This window comes from Microcaecilia unicolor, chromosome 3 (assembly GCF_901765095.1).
Source record: "Microcaecilia unicolor chromosome 3, aMicUni1.1, whole genome shotgun sequence".
Classification (NCBI taxonomy): Eukaryota; Metazoa; Chordata; class Amphibia; order Gymnophiona; family Siphonopidae; genus Microcaecilia; species Microcaecilia unicolor.
This window is the reverse complement of record NC_044033.1, coordinates 491,743,921-491,758,432: the sequence shown is the minus strand read 5'-3', so window position 1 is coordinate 491,758,432 and position 14,512 is coordinate 491,743,921. Positions and strand designations below refer to the sequence as shown.

At 48.4% G+C, this 14,512-nt stretch overlaps 1 protein-coding gene across 1 annotated transcript in view; it reads left to right on the top strand.

Moving 5' to 3' along the window:
• Positions 1–14,512, top strand: part of LOC115467264 — a 145,507-nt gene that overhangs the window by 117,289 nt on the left and 13,706 nt on the right. The window contains 1 exon segment of the mRNA XM_030199080.1: positions 7,606–7,653. Coding sequence (XP_030054940.1) covers positions 7,606–7,653 — 48 coding nt within the window.

The following is a 14,512-nucleotide window of genomic DNA, read 5'->3' as shown; positions in this document are numbered from 1 at the left end:
TTGGGTGACAGTTTTGTGACCGATGAGTGTCCCGGTCCTTCCTCCGGTGTGGCGGTTTTTCCCGCCATAAACGCCCATCCCCCGCTCCTCGCCTCCGCCATCTTGGCCGGCCACGCGGCTCGGACGGCTTCTTCTTGGGCCGCCCTTGAGGTAGGAGACATTAATGCCATGAACGCCCTTAATTTGGGCGACGGCACAAAGGCGGCTAAAATTAAGCACCGTTTTTCCCGCGCGGCTCCTTCGCGGAGTGTCGCGCCGGACGCCATCTTGGATGCGCAGCATGTCTCTCCCCCGCTCTTGCGAGCGCTGGTTGAGGGTGCGTCTAGGGCTGTTGCCCAGGCTGCGGAAGTGCACAGTCTGGGGGGTTTCTCCCCCGAGTTTGTTTTGCTGCTGCATCAGGCCTCCCTTATGCAAAACGCTGCCCCTGCTCCCTCGTCTGGTAAAGAGGTTGAGGCCCCCGGAGGTAAACGCCCTCGGGTTGATTCCCAGGCCTTGGAGGACTTTGTCTCCTCCGATGTAGATGAGGGCAGCGTATCTGAGTTCTCCCAACGGTCCTTTGCGGATTCCTTGGAGGAGACTGATCCCCGCTCGGATGGAGCGGATGACCCCTCTGCAGCGCGACTTTTTAGCTCAGAGGATTTGCCCAACCTGTTTGTGCAGGCCATGGGCATTTTGAAGATTTCCTCTCCGGAGGACGTCTCTCCCTCAGCCCCTGTTGGCTCTGCCATTATGCTGGGGACGAAACGCCCGCCTAGAACCTTCCACGTGCATGATGCCATGCACACCTTAATTTCGGCTCAATGGGATGTCCCGGAAGCGAGCCTTAAAGTGGCTAGGGCTATGTCCCGCCTCTATCCTTTGCCTGTAAGTGAACGTGAGGCCTTTCTGTGGCCTACCGTGGATTCTTTAATCACTGCGGTGACTAAGAAAACGGCGTTGCCGGTGGAAGGTGGCACGGCCCTAAAGGACGCCCAAGAAAGAAGATTGGAGGCGGCCTTAAGGTCGTCCTTTGAGGCGGCTGCTTTAAGTTTGCAGGCCTCAGTTTGCGGCTCCTATGTGGCCAGGGCGTGCCTGACTATGGTGCGGCGGGCTTCCCCCTCGGATCATTCCTTGAGGGCTGATTGGCCGGCCCTGGAATCGGGCTTAGCCTATTTGGCAGACTTGCTGTATGATGTCTTGAGAGCCTCAGCTAAAGGCATGGCTCAGACAATCTCTGCGCGGCGGTGGCTTTGGCTGAAGCATTGGTCTGCTGACCACGCCTCTAAATCCCGCCTGGCTAGATTGCCTTTTAAAGGCAAGCTGCTCTTTGGGGTCGAGCTGGACAAAATCGTGACCGATCTCGGCACGTCTAAGGGCAAGAAGTTACCAGAGGTCAGGGCTCGGGCTAGTACTCGCCCTGGTACCTCCAGAGGACGGTTTCAGGAAGCTCGTCGGTACCGCCCGGGCAGGTCGGGCTCCTCTGCCCCCTCTTCCTTCAAGAGGAACTTCTCCCCCAAGCAGCATTCCTTTCGCAGAGACCACTGTCCCGGAGGTGCTCCCTCCGGTTCTCCCCCAGGGTCTCGTACCCAATGACGGGGCCTTGGTCCACGCCTCAGTGCAGATTGGAGGACGGCTGTCCTCGTTTATGGGCGAGTGGACCACAATAACTTCAGACGCTTGGGTGCTGGAAGTCATCAGAGACGGCTACAAGCTAGAGTTCTGCCGACCCTTAAAAGACGGGTTTGTACTCTCTCCCTGCAAGTCTCCGGTCAAGCTGTGGCAGTGCAGCAGACCTTGGACAATCTGATCCGCCTGGGGGCGGTCGTTCCGGTGCCAGAAAATCAGCTTGGCAAGGGACGTTACTCCTTTTTCTTTGTGATACCAAAGAAAGAAGGTTCTGTACGGCCTATCCTCGACCTCAAAGGGGTCAATTGGGCCTTGAAAGTTCGGCACTTTCACATGGAGACCCTCCGCTCTGTTATAGCGGCAGTGAAGGCAGGAGAGTTCCTGGCATCCTTGGACATCAAGGAAGCGTACTTGCATATTCCCATCTGGCCTCCTCATCAACGCTTTCTGCGTTTTGCAGTACTGGGCCGACACTTCCAGTTCAGAGCCCTCCCGTTCGGGTTGGCTACTGCTCCGCGGACCTTCTCCAAAGTAATGGTGGTCATCGCGGCCTTCCTGAGGAAGGAAGGACTTCAAGTCCATCCTTATCTGGACGACTGGTTGATCCAAGCCCCCTCTTATGCAGAGTGTGGCAAAGCTGTGAACCGGGTGGTTGCTCTTTGAGCTCCCTGGGGTGGATCATCAACTGGGAGTAAAGCCAGCTGCGCCCGACTCAGTCCCTGGAGTATCTGGGAGTTCGATTCGACACCCAAGTGGGCAGAGTGTTCCTGCCAGACAATCGGATTGTCAAGCTTCAGGCTCAGGTGGACTAGTTCCTAGTAGCCTCTCCTATTCGGGCTTGGGACTACATGCAGCTGTTGGGCTCTATGACGGCCACGATGGAAGTAGTGCCCTGGGCCAGGGCTCATATGAGACCACTACAACAATCTCTGCTGCTGCGCTGGACTCCGATGTCGGAGGATTATGCTGTGCGCCTTCCCTTGGACCCAGCAGTGCGCAAGGCGCTGAGCTGGTGGACGCAGACAGACAAGTTGTCTGCAGGAATGCCTCTGGTGACCCCGGAGTGGATTGTCGTCACGACAGACGCCTCTTTGATGGGCTGGGGAGCCCACTGCTTGGGAAGGACAGCGCAGGGGCTCTGGTCTCCTGCAGAGGCAAGTGGTCTATCAACCTCCTGGAACTCAGAGCCATTCGGTTGGTGTTGTTGGAGTTCATCCCGGTACTGGTGTTGAAGCCTGTACGGGTCCTGTCGGACAATGCCACGGCTGTGGCCTATGTCAACCGCCAGGGAGGTACCAAGAGCGCCCCTCTAGCCAAGGAGGCTATGAATCTATGCCAGTGGGTGGAAGCGAACCTGGAGCAGCTTTCAGCGGCCCACATTGCCAGAGTCATGAATGTCAAGGCGGACTTTCTCAGTCGCCATACCTTGGAGCCCGGAGAGTGGCAGCTATCTGCTCAGGCGTTCTTGGACATCACGAAGCGCTGGGGCCAGCCGAGCCTAGATCTGATGGCGTCATCGGCCAATTGCCAAGTGCCGCGTTTTTTCAGCAGAGGACGGGACCCTCGATCCCTGGGAGTAGATGCTGTTCTCCAACAGTGGCCGACACAAGAGCTTCTCTATGTGTTCCCGCCCTGGCCCATGTTGGGCAGGGTGCTAGACCGGGTGGCAAAGCATCCCGGCAGGGTAATCCTGGTGGGTCCGGATTGGCCCAGACGTCCCTGGTATGCGGACTTGATCAGGCTCTCAGTCGGCGATCCTCTGCGGCTGCCAGTGGAGCAGGGCCTGTTACATCAGGGTCCCGTGGTGATGGAGGATCCCTCCCCCTTTGGTCTTACGGCCTGGCTATTGAGCGGCAGCGTCTGAGAAAGAAGGGCTTCTCAGACAAGGTCATCGCCACTATGCTGAGAGCGAGGAAGCGCTCTACTTCTACTGCTTACGCCAGGGTTTGGCGTATCTTTGCAGCGTGGTGTGAAGCAGGCTCACTTTCTCCCTTCACTGCTCCAATTTCTTCAGTGTTGGCGTTCCTGCAAGAAGGTCTGGACAAGGCCTGTCGCTCAGTTCCCTGAAAGTTCAGGTAGCGGCTCTGGCTTGCTTCAGGGGCCGCCTGAAGGGTGCTTCCCTGGCTTCGCAGCCAGATGTGGTGCGCTTTCTCAAGGGAGTTAATCACCTGCGCCCTCCTCTGCACTCAGTGGTGTCTGCGTGGAATCTCAACCTGGTGCTAAGAGCATTGCAGAAGCCGCCTTTTGAACCCTTGTCGAGGGCATCTCTGAAAGACCTGACGTTGAAAGCAGTCTTTTTGGTGGCTATCACTTCAGCCAGAAGAGTTTCCGAGCTCCAGGCACTCTCATGTCGAGAGCTTTTTCTGCAGTTTACTGAGGCAGGAGTGACTATTCGCACAGTGCCTTCCTTCCTGCCCAAGAGTGTTTTTCGCTTCCATGTGATTCAGCAGCTCTGTCTCCCTTCCTTTCGTAGGGAGGTCTACCCAGAGGAATACTCTGCTCTCAATTTCTGGATGTGAGACGAGTCATCATCAGATACTTGGAAGTGACCAATGATTTCCGGAAATCGGATCATCTGTTTGTCCTGTTGCCAGGTCCTCGTAAGGGTCTGCAGGCTTCTAAGCCTACAGTGGCAAGATGGGCAAGGAAGCCATTGCAGCGGCTTAGGGTCCGTCTCCTTGGAAGAGGTTTGCAAGGCGGCAACTTGGGCTTCGGCCCATACCTTTGCCAGGCATTACCGCTTGACTGTGGCTGCTCGGGCGGAGGCCCGGTTTGGAGCTTCAGTGTTGCGGTCAGGGATTTCTATGTCCCGCCCTGGGTGAGTACTGCTTCGGTACATCCCACCAGTCTATGGATTGATCAGCTTGATGATATGGAAGGTAAAATTATGTATCATACCTGATAATTTTCTTTCCATTAATCATAGCTGATCAATCCATAGCCCCTCCCAGATATCTGTACTGTTTATATTCTGGTTGAATTTAGGTTCAAGTTTAGCCTTCAGTTACTTCAGGAGGACTTCGTGTTCAAGTTCTTCTTTCACTTGGATTCTTCAAGAGTTGAGACGAGTTTGTGTTACAGTGAGCTGCTGCATTCCTCTCCCCTCCGTTTTACGGGGCTGGATTGAGATTTAAATTCTGCCGGCACTCCCTCCCGCTTCGTGCGGCTGTAGGGCAGCTTTGTACCCCTCCCGCTTCGGCGGTGTTAGGGTCAGTCAGCTCCTCCCGCGGTTGCGGTTGCAGGATAAGCCAGATCCCCCCGCATCGGCGGGTGTGGTGTCCCTCCCCCGCTCCGCGGGGATGAGCTGGACGGATTCCCCTCCCCCACTTGTGTGGGGATGAGCTGGGTTAATTCCCCTCCCCCGTTTCGGCGGTGGTGAGCTGGGCAGAGTGTCCCTTCGTGGGTGTAATTCTCTAAGTGCTGAGTCCTGCGGATGGAGCTTTGATATCGACATACTGAGGAGTTTCCGGCAGCACATGACCACATATAGGGAGGCAAAAGTTTGCTCTCTATCTCCACCTGCTGGTAGATGGACACAACCCACCAGTCTATGGATTGATCAGCTATGATTAATGGAAAGAAAATTATCAGGTATGATACATAATTTTACCATTTCTTTCTTTATGTAAAGATTTCATACTTTTTATAAGCAAACATATATAAAGAAAAAGAAATAATATTAACAATGAAAAAAAAATTAATTAAGAAAGTAAAGCAATTATAAAGGAAATTTACCCCCTAACTATCTTGAGCCTATTCCTCTCAATATTAAAAACCATTTACCTGGTCAGGAATGGCACCTGGACGGTTAAATGGTACTTAAATGGCTATCCGAAAATATTCAGGGGGAGATAGCCAGCTACCTCCCACTGAGTATTCTCAGTTAGCGGCTAGCTGATAGCCGGTTATATTGTGTGATATAACCAGCTATCCGCCAATTTTCAGCACATCGCTGGCTAAGTTTGGCAGCTATATTTGGCCGCCTAAATACCTGGAACATCTTTGGCCAGTTCAAACTTAACTGGCCAGTGCTAAATATCAGCTTGGCTGGTTAAGTTCAAACTGGACAAAAATAAACATGCTGGTCACCGGAAATGGCCCGGCACTGAATATCCAGACTCAGCGCCGACCACAGGAGTCAGCCTGGCTAACTCCCATGGGGTGAATATCGGGCCCATTTTTAAACCTCCTAGTTTTTAACACTCTTCTCATGTTCCAAGACAAATTTATCAAGATGTAAAGGATGAAAAAAAATTATTGCTTTCTCTGTAGATAAACTTTACAGCTACAAAAAAGTTACCCCAAGGGCCAAAAACCCTGGGCTTCGAAGCGAGGAATTGCTTCCTAGGCTCCTGAGTTTTATCTCTTAACCTTTACTAAACTTGATTTCCCTCAAATCTTTTACTGTGTCTGTTTACCAAAGGAGAATAATCTACAATGAGTAAACTTTGATTTAAGAGTACCCTGCACTGATAACATAAAAAGAGGTCAATTTAGGCACTGATTTACCAAATGCATGCACAGTGCTTAAATAACACAATAGTGCACTGATTTCTCAAACAAGCATAGACCACCCAAAATGCTGAAAAAATTCTGAATAAAACTAGCCCTGTCTCTATCAGCATTCTCCTGTAAAACGAGCAAAAGGAAGTCACAAAACACCTATCCACTTGCCTGGGGTTACCCCGCGGCCAGTGTAGAGCACAGCTCAGGTCCGCCTGCACCTTCCGCTTGTGCTCTACACTAGCACCCTCCTCCCACTAACTGGGTCACAACCACCTCTGGGCAAGCCTCCCACGCTCAAATTATTCCCAGTGATTTCTAGGTTACTGGGGGCACACTCCTAGTGGTCCCACAGTTCCCAAAATGCACTCACAGACCCAACAAAGAGAACCCATAACCTTACCAAATCATCTCGCCAACTAGCCCAACTACGACAGTCTAATTTCTTTACCTATCCACCTAATCCTTTCTTTTTTTCCCTATCTAACACTTTTACATCACTAATCATATCTAATATCCTGGAATGGCAAAACCATAACAGAACTCTGTAAGCCACATTGAGCCTGCAAATAGGTGGGAAAATGTGGGATACAAATGCAATAAATAAAAACACACAAACCACCAGGATTCTTTATCAGTCCAGAAAGGCAGAACGAACAATTGTGTTTATTCACAGAACTTGGAACAGTGGACAAAAATGTGCAATTGGCAAACAATAACAGGTAATTGAAATATGGATCAATTAGAAAACTAACTAAAACATTTGCATACTATCTAAACAGTACCTGGGAAGATCAGGAGGACTTATAATTGTTCACAGAGCCTTAGCAAAAAGTCTGTCTCTTTCTTCTTTCAGGCTAAGACTGAAGTAACAGTCAGTACAAAGGAATCCTGTGCAGAAGGAATGGATCCACAGAAGCTTAGCTGAAATTGGGTGGCGGGGGGAAGAGGGGTTGGTGGTTGAGAGGCTAGGATAGGGGAGGGCAGACTTATACGGGGTCTGTGCCAGAGCCGGTGATGGGAGGCAGGACTGGTGGTTGGGAGGCGGGAAATACTGCTAGACAGACTTATACGGTCTGTGCCCTGAAAAAGACAGATACAAATCAAGGTAAGGTATACACATATGAGTTTATCGTGGGCAGACTGGATGGACCGTGCAGGTCTTTTTCTGCCGTCATCTACTATGTTACTATATGTTACTATGTTACTACTGGGTAATTTTAAACTCCAGGCCAATCAGAGCCCAGTCAACACGTTTTCAACATATACTGCTGCTTACTTCCTGCTCATGTTAAAGACAATAGAACACTCGGTTCCCTATAATAGGTTTAAGCATAAATATGCACCTTCTGCTGACCAAATAGGAGAAATGCACTTAAGACATAACTAAAACGGAAATATCCAATACCTTTTACAGGCTTAAAACACACTGTTTCTTCACAGAAGTCAACACATTTATTCTAGAGCAAACTAAAACTATTTTTGTCATTCTTCTAGAACCCACTCCAAAACTCATCCTTCCACCTGAAACCCATGAAGATGAAGGTACATTTTCTCTTATCTCTGTTTGGGGTGAGGGGGCATAAGCAGTATAATTCTATAGATTCATGTTGTATAAAATGCAGAAAAAAAAGGTATATTTGGGCTGGAGGCTGTTTGTTTTACTATTGCTTATTTCTAGAATACTAATAGGCAAATTCAAAAATGTACAGATCCCTAGAGCTTATAGTCTAGTCAAGACACACAGGATAAATAAGATGCTGAAAAATGTCTATCTTTTTGTTTCGAAAATAGCCATTTCCTAGACCTTTTTATACATTGTGTGAGTGCTGATAGTTTTTCCTTTGTGACCATTTTCAGGAAAAAAAACAAGCCATTGAGATGTAGGGGGGGGGGGGGGGTCATCATTCTTAGTAGACTGGCCACACAGACATCCCAGCAGAGTGATGGGGCACCATAGAGGGCACCGCAATGGACTCCACATAAAAGGTCCCAGGTATATATCGCACTGTTACCCCCTTATGGGGAGCCCTCCAAAACCCACAAAAACCTACTGTACCCACATATAGGTGACACCTGTATGTGGGCACAGTAGGTTTTTGGTGGGTTTTGGAGGGCTCACACTTTCCACTACAAGCGTAACAGAGTGGGATATGGGCCTGGGTCCCCTTCTCTACAGTGCACTGCACTGACCACTAGGCTACACCAGGGACCTGCTTACTACTTTATTAGGACTGGCCATAATATGAGGCTGTCATAGAAGCTGGTATGTACTGATTCTTTGGGGGTTGGGAGGGGGTCAATAACCACTGGGGGAGTAAGGGGGGTCATACCTTAATTCCTCCAGTGGTTATCTGGTCATTTAGGGTACCTTTTTATGACTTAGTCGTGATGGAAACAGGTCCAGACCAAAACGTCCAACTTTTAGCCATGCGCATTTTTGCTTTGTTCCATTATGGCAGAAAAACGGCCATGTTGCTGAAACATCCAAATCCCGTCCCCGACACACCCCCTTGTGATTTGGATGCACTGCAGATGAACTGCATAGAAAAACATCTTTAAAATGTGTTTTGAAAGTAGTGATTTGGACATTTTTGCAAGAAAAACGTCCATGTGTCATTTTTAGTACATTTTTCTGGTTTGAAAGTGAGCCCCTTAATCTTTGTCTGCTTTCCAATGTTATTTTTTTCATTTCGCTCAAAAAAAAGAGCCTTTTTTGCATTAGGGGGCCCCATTACTAAGCTGGTACAATCTGGGCTTCGTGTGTGCTAATGCCAGACTTTCCCATGCACAAAGCCCAGATTAACTGTGCCATAAAAGTTGGACATCTCTTGTTTCTTTTCTTTTTTTGCAGGTTGTGTGCCAAAAAAAAAGAGAACTTGCTAAGTATTCCAGCAGTAATTCCACATTATCCAGTTAGCATACACACTAGCTGGATAACATTCCACAGCCATTCTCCGACCATGAAACACCTCTGCAAAAAATATATTCTTTTTAAATAGCTAACCTGATTTGGGGTGGGGTGATATCCCAAAAGCTAGTCAAAATGTACAGTCAAACTTGCTTGATATCACATTCAAGGGACCATTCAAATCGTGTGATATTAAGCAGAGATGACACTAACAGGCGTACACATTTACAGTGCACTAAAAGCAGAGAAAACAGACCCAGAGGTCTGGTTTTATATTTTGGCTTTTATTCAACGGAGTTGATACACAATATAGTATACAGTACACGAGGGTGGTAACATTCAAATCAAATACGCTGATCTGCAGCAGAAAAAAAAAGTGTGATTTTTCAATGTGTGAGATTCACTGATCTGTTAATTAAGAAGTCCGGAATACAAGCCACAGCATTGAAAACATCCTCCTGTACATCTGTCAAACTGCCAATAAAAGCATGTACCATTTTGAAAGCAGTCACAGACAGGGTTGCCAGCTGGGAAAAATGTTCCCAGCCCCAAACGAGCCGTAAACCCGCCCAAAAACCGCCCGTAGCCAATCCCCGTCTCCCGTGCCACCGAACCCCGCCCCCACGTCACCAACCCCGCCCCCCAAATCACCTAACCCCGCCCCTGCGTCACTAACCCCGCCTCCCACGTCACTAACCCCGTCTCCCACGTCACTAGCCCCGCCTCCCACGTCATCCCTGATGTCAACCCCGCCCCTGAAAGGCTTCTATTGGTCCAATTTGGACCAATAGAAGCCCTGGAGAAGCTTCTATTGGACCGAATTGGACCAATAGAAGCCCCGGAAAAAACCGCCGAACTCGCACAGCAGCGACGGGAAACCGCCCAAAAAACCGCATCCCGCGGCCGGCGAAATTTTCCCCCCGCCGCTGGCGCAAACCCACCCAATTGGGCGGTAAAACCGCCCACCTGGCAACTTTGGTCACAGACTGGGCAAGTGTAACAGTGTCATTTCTTTAAAGGATGTTTCATCCATTTCATCTTCAACACATTCTGCATCCTCCACAGCACAGTTGTCATTGTTTTTACAGCAACTTGCAGCGATTTCTTCAATGTACTGTGTTTCAGTTGAAATCAGTTCATCAGCAGCAGTTACAAATTGTTTGCAGGTCAATGAACTGTCCAAAATTGCAGACCACTCCTTGTCGCTCAGCATGGGTAAAGGCTTATCAATGTTGATTGTATCGCCAGACTTTTTAATGTGCATGCGATGAATCAAACTGTGCCTTGCGAAAACAGTTGATGATCATCGCCTGGCTAACTGAATTCCATGCAGTGTGCATGAAGTCGATGGCAATTTTGACATCTATGTCGGCTGATCGCTTCTGTTCCATTGCATGCAGAATGTACCACGCAATTCACTTTCTGTATTGTTGCTTGAATGCATAGATGATACCCTAGTCACAAGGTTGAATCATACTGGTTGTGTTTGGTGGCAGAAAGACTAGCTTTGTTGCAGTCAGGTTACTAATGTCAGTGTGCACTGGGCAATTGTCCAGAAATAACAGGACCTTCCTCTTCATTTGTTTTTTTTATTTTATTTTATCACTAGGATAAGAGGCCCGTTTCGGAAAGCAATGAAACAGGTGCTAGCAAGGTATTGCCTTTCTGCAATTAATGTTTTGAAAGGGATTGTTAGGATAAATGTGTTCTCACCCTCCCTCCCTCCGAGTTCCAGAGCCGTTCCCTCCCTCCGTCCCTCCGAGTTCCAGTGTCGTCTCCCCCCTCCCTCCGAGTTCCGGGGTCGTCCCCTCCCTCCAAGTTCCAGGGTCCCCCCTCCAAGTTCCAGTGTCCCCCCCTCCCTCCCTCTCTCCCTCCAAGTTCCAGGGTCCCGCCTCCCTCCAAATTCCAGGTTCCTCCCCCCCTCCCGAGTTCCAGGTTCCTCCCCTCTAAGTTCCAGGGTCCTCCCCCCTCCCTCCCTCCCTAGTTGTGTGTTGGAGGACGTTTGTTAGGGAGGCTGCAAGTTGATTTCTGGGTGTGTGTTTGCAGCGCCATTATGATCCAGTACTTTTGTGACTGTGTGTAACTTGGAGGGAGGTTGGTTGAGGTGCTGGGGACGTTGAGCCAGTGGGTAGTTTTGTCTGGGAGGGCGTTTGTTAGGGAGGCTGCAACTGTGTTTCTGGGTGTCTGTTTGCGGCGTCACATACCGAGAGCAGGAGCATGGGCATCCAAATAGTATTCTCCTTCCAGCGATGTTGCTCGTCTCCGTGCTGCTGAGAAAGTGACCGGTTGTGCTGCTCATTCTCCTCCCTTGTTCCCATGCAGTTGCTCGTTGTCAGCTGCTGATACTCCTTCCTTTTTTCATGCAGGTCTTTCTCATAGGTCCGTGATGCGTCTGATGTCACGTTTCGTGGCGTAGCAACGGGTGAGCGATGCAATTCGGCGAGTGTCAGTGCTCCGCCCTCGTCATCACGTTGTGACGCGAGGGCGGGGCAGACACTCATGGGCAAACAGCGATCTACACAACTACAAACTTAGAACTTTGAAGCTTTCGGCTTCATTAGAACGTTGGAGGTGCGTTTTATATAGAGAGATTTTACTTAATTACATTCACATTTATCACATAAATGTAAGGAAATACAGAAATTAATATAAAAAGGAAAACATTTTCTCTCAACAATATATCAAACATATAAATGGCGAGTGTCATACTCACTCGCAAATGCGCAGTAGAGACCCTCTCTGCCCCACCCCCGCGTCAGTACGTGATGATGGGGGCGGAACAGAGAGGGTCTCTACTGCGCAATGCATTTGCGATGGACGAAACCGCCATCGCTAACACTCCCCCACCCTCCGGGCCCTCGCTCCGCTATTGAAACAGCGAGGGAACGCAGCACACAGCTCTGCTGAGCTGCCGTCCTTCCTTCTTCTTCTCTGCCTGTGTCCCGCCCTCGACGATGTTACATCACACGAGGGCGGGACACAGGCAGAGAAGAAGAAGGAAGGCCGACGGCAGCTCAGCAGAGCAGAGCTGTGTGCTGCGTTCCCTCGCTGTTTCAATAGCGGAGCGAGGGCCCGGGCCGGATGGAGGGGTGGCAGCAACTCGGGGGGGGCGAGCTCGGCGGCAGGGGGGCCTTGCAGCGGTGACGGGAAGGGGCTTTCAACCCCCTCTTTCCTATACTAGCCCGTTTTTACGGGCTCAATGGCTAGTATTTACATAATTGTCACCAATTGGAAGATCCAAGATCAGGAAAACAATCTTAAAGAAAATAAAAACTCAAAATGGTTAATCTTACACTTCACATTTTCTGAGGGAGGAAGGTTAATCGGTTATTGCAGCCGGTACAGTGGTAACTGAAGGAAGTTGCTGCAGAGGATTCTTCATCTGTTTCCACAAACTCTTATAATTTCTTAGGTTCAAACAAATAAGTAATAAGGAAAATAAAACACTTACAAGGGAATCGTGCTAGGAAGGTCCCACCTGGGGCAATGATTCCTGGCTTAATAGCCAAGACTTCACACCTCCCAGTCTGCGATTCCCTTGATGTGTCAGGAAATATATTCATCTTTGAACCCAAAAAACTATCAACCATGTATCGGAAATACAATTTCAAAACGTTCCTATCTAATCAAAGACAAAAGTCACTAATAATATAACTCTATCTATAACTTCTGAATTTTCCAAAATGTCAGTTAAACTTACATCTCTTTTCTCTGAAAGAAGATTTTATTGTAAGTCTGTTTATTGACGTATTATTTCAACATTACATTCAGAACTTTGTAACAAAGAACATTGCTAAGACAACCATGGTCTATTATGTCTGATACATGCGTCAAGTCAATTTCTTCAAAATATCCCCAATTTATTCCCTCCCCCATCTGACCCCTCCTTATCGTATAGATACTGAAACAGTATGTAATTGTAAACAGCCCACTTATTAGTATCTAGTAGCTATGATAACAGGTATATACATCTGTTAGAAAACATAATCTGAGCTGTGCATGGAAGCCATCGCCCCATTGTTGTCAGTCCAAGATGTTCTTCTTCCGCCACCTCTCCCCCTAAATGCAGTGTTCAGTATCTCTGCTATACTCCCTTTCCTGAGATCCCCTATATCCCACCCCTTCTCCTTCCCCCCCTCCCCCCCCCCCTTTACTGCAGGAAAATCTCAAAAACTCAATTAATGTATGTCACCGTAAGTTATTGCTGAGTGTGTCATGTAGGAATGTGAGGGTCCCCCAAACGATTAAGTATATAGCTACGGGCTCTGGGTGCAAGAATATGGATATAGCTCTTCCAGGTAAAATATAATTCTTTTTGTCTTTTGACTCTCAGGTAGACACCCCTCAGTTCCATAAGCAACAAGGCATGGAATCTATTACGCCATTGCCAATATGTGGGAGGATCCGGTTTAACCCAATTGATCATTATGCATTTTTTCCCTATTAAGCATGCTTTGTATATCAACAGGTTATGGTGAACAGCACCAGCCCCCTGTACGACGTCCATTCCCAGGATAGCATGTTCTGGTCTTATCAAAATGTTCTTATGTAGCAAAAATCCTAAAAACCCAAATATCTTGATCCAGAACTGTTGGATCTGTTGGCATTCCCATATAGCATGATAAAAGGTACCAGGGGCTTCTTTACATCTCTCACATGTAGGGGAATCCATTCTTCCCATGTTATAGAGTCTCGATCTAGATGTGTAGGCCCGTAAGATTATCCGACCCTGACATTCTCTTAGCTCTGCGCTGTGTATATTCCTAGGAATCTGTCTCATACTGCTCATCAGCATTTGCATTGTTATCCTTATTTTAGTATCCGTTGACCATTTCACCATAATATGGTCTATGTGTTTATGTTGTTCTTGTTGTTGGAGCCTTTTATGAAGGAGTGATATTGATATAGCTTCGCTTGTGGGTAGTTCGTATAGTTTATCTATTTTATTGGGTACATCCTTAACAAGTGATTGCTTCGGAATTCCCATAATATAGTGAGAAATCTGTTGGTATGCAAAGACGTCCATTCCTGTGATCGTTCCCAATCCCAAAGAATCTAAACGTTTAATTTTGCCAGTGAGGTCTACCATATCTTGCACATTATGTATTCCTTTTTGTCCCCAAGTTCTAAATCGGAAGTTGTCCATACCTGGGAGAAAGTCTCCGTTCCCTATTATAGGCATTAACCCATTTTGGTGGGCATCAAACTCCCATGTGCGGCCAAGTTCTCTCCACGCCAGCCTAAGCGGTCTAGCCAACAAACTATTTTTGATATTTTTCGGGAGAGAGGATTGTTTGGCTTGTAACACATATTGCAGTTGCAGCGGATTAACCCATGCTTCCTCCACGGCTCGTGGTGTATGAAACGTTGTTCCCGTTACCCAATCCCCTATATGTCTCATTAAGCAGGCTCTATTGTATCTGAGTAAATCTAGAACACCCATACCTCCCCGCTCCCAATTGTCTAACATGTTTTGCCATTTTATTTGGGGTC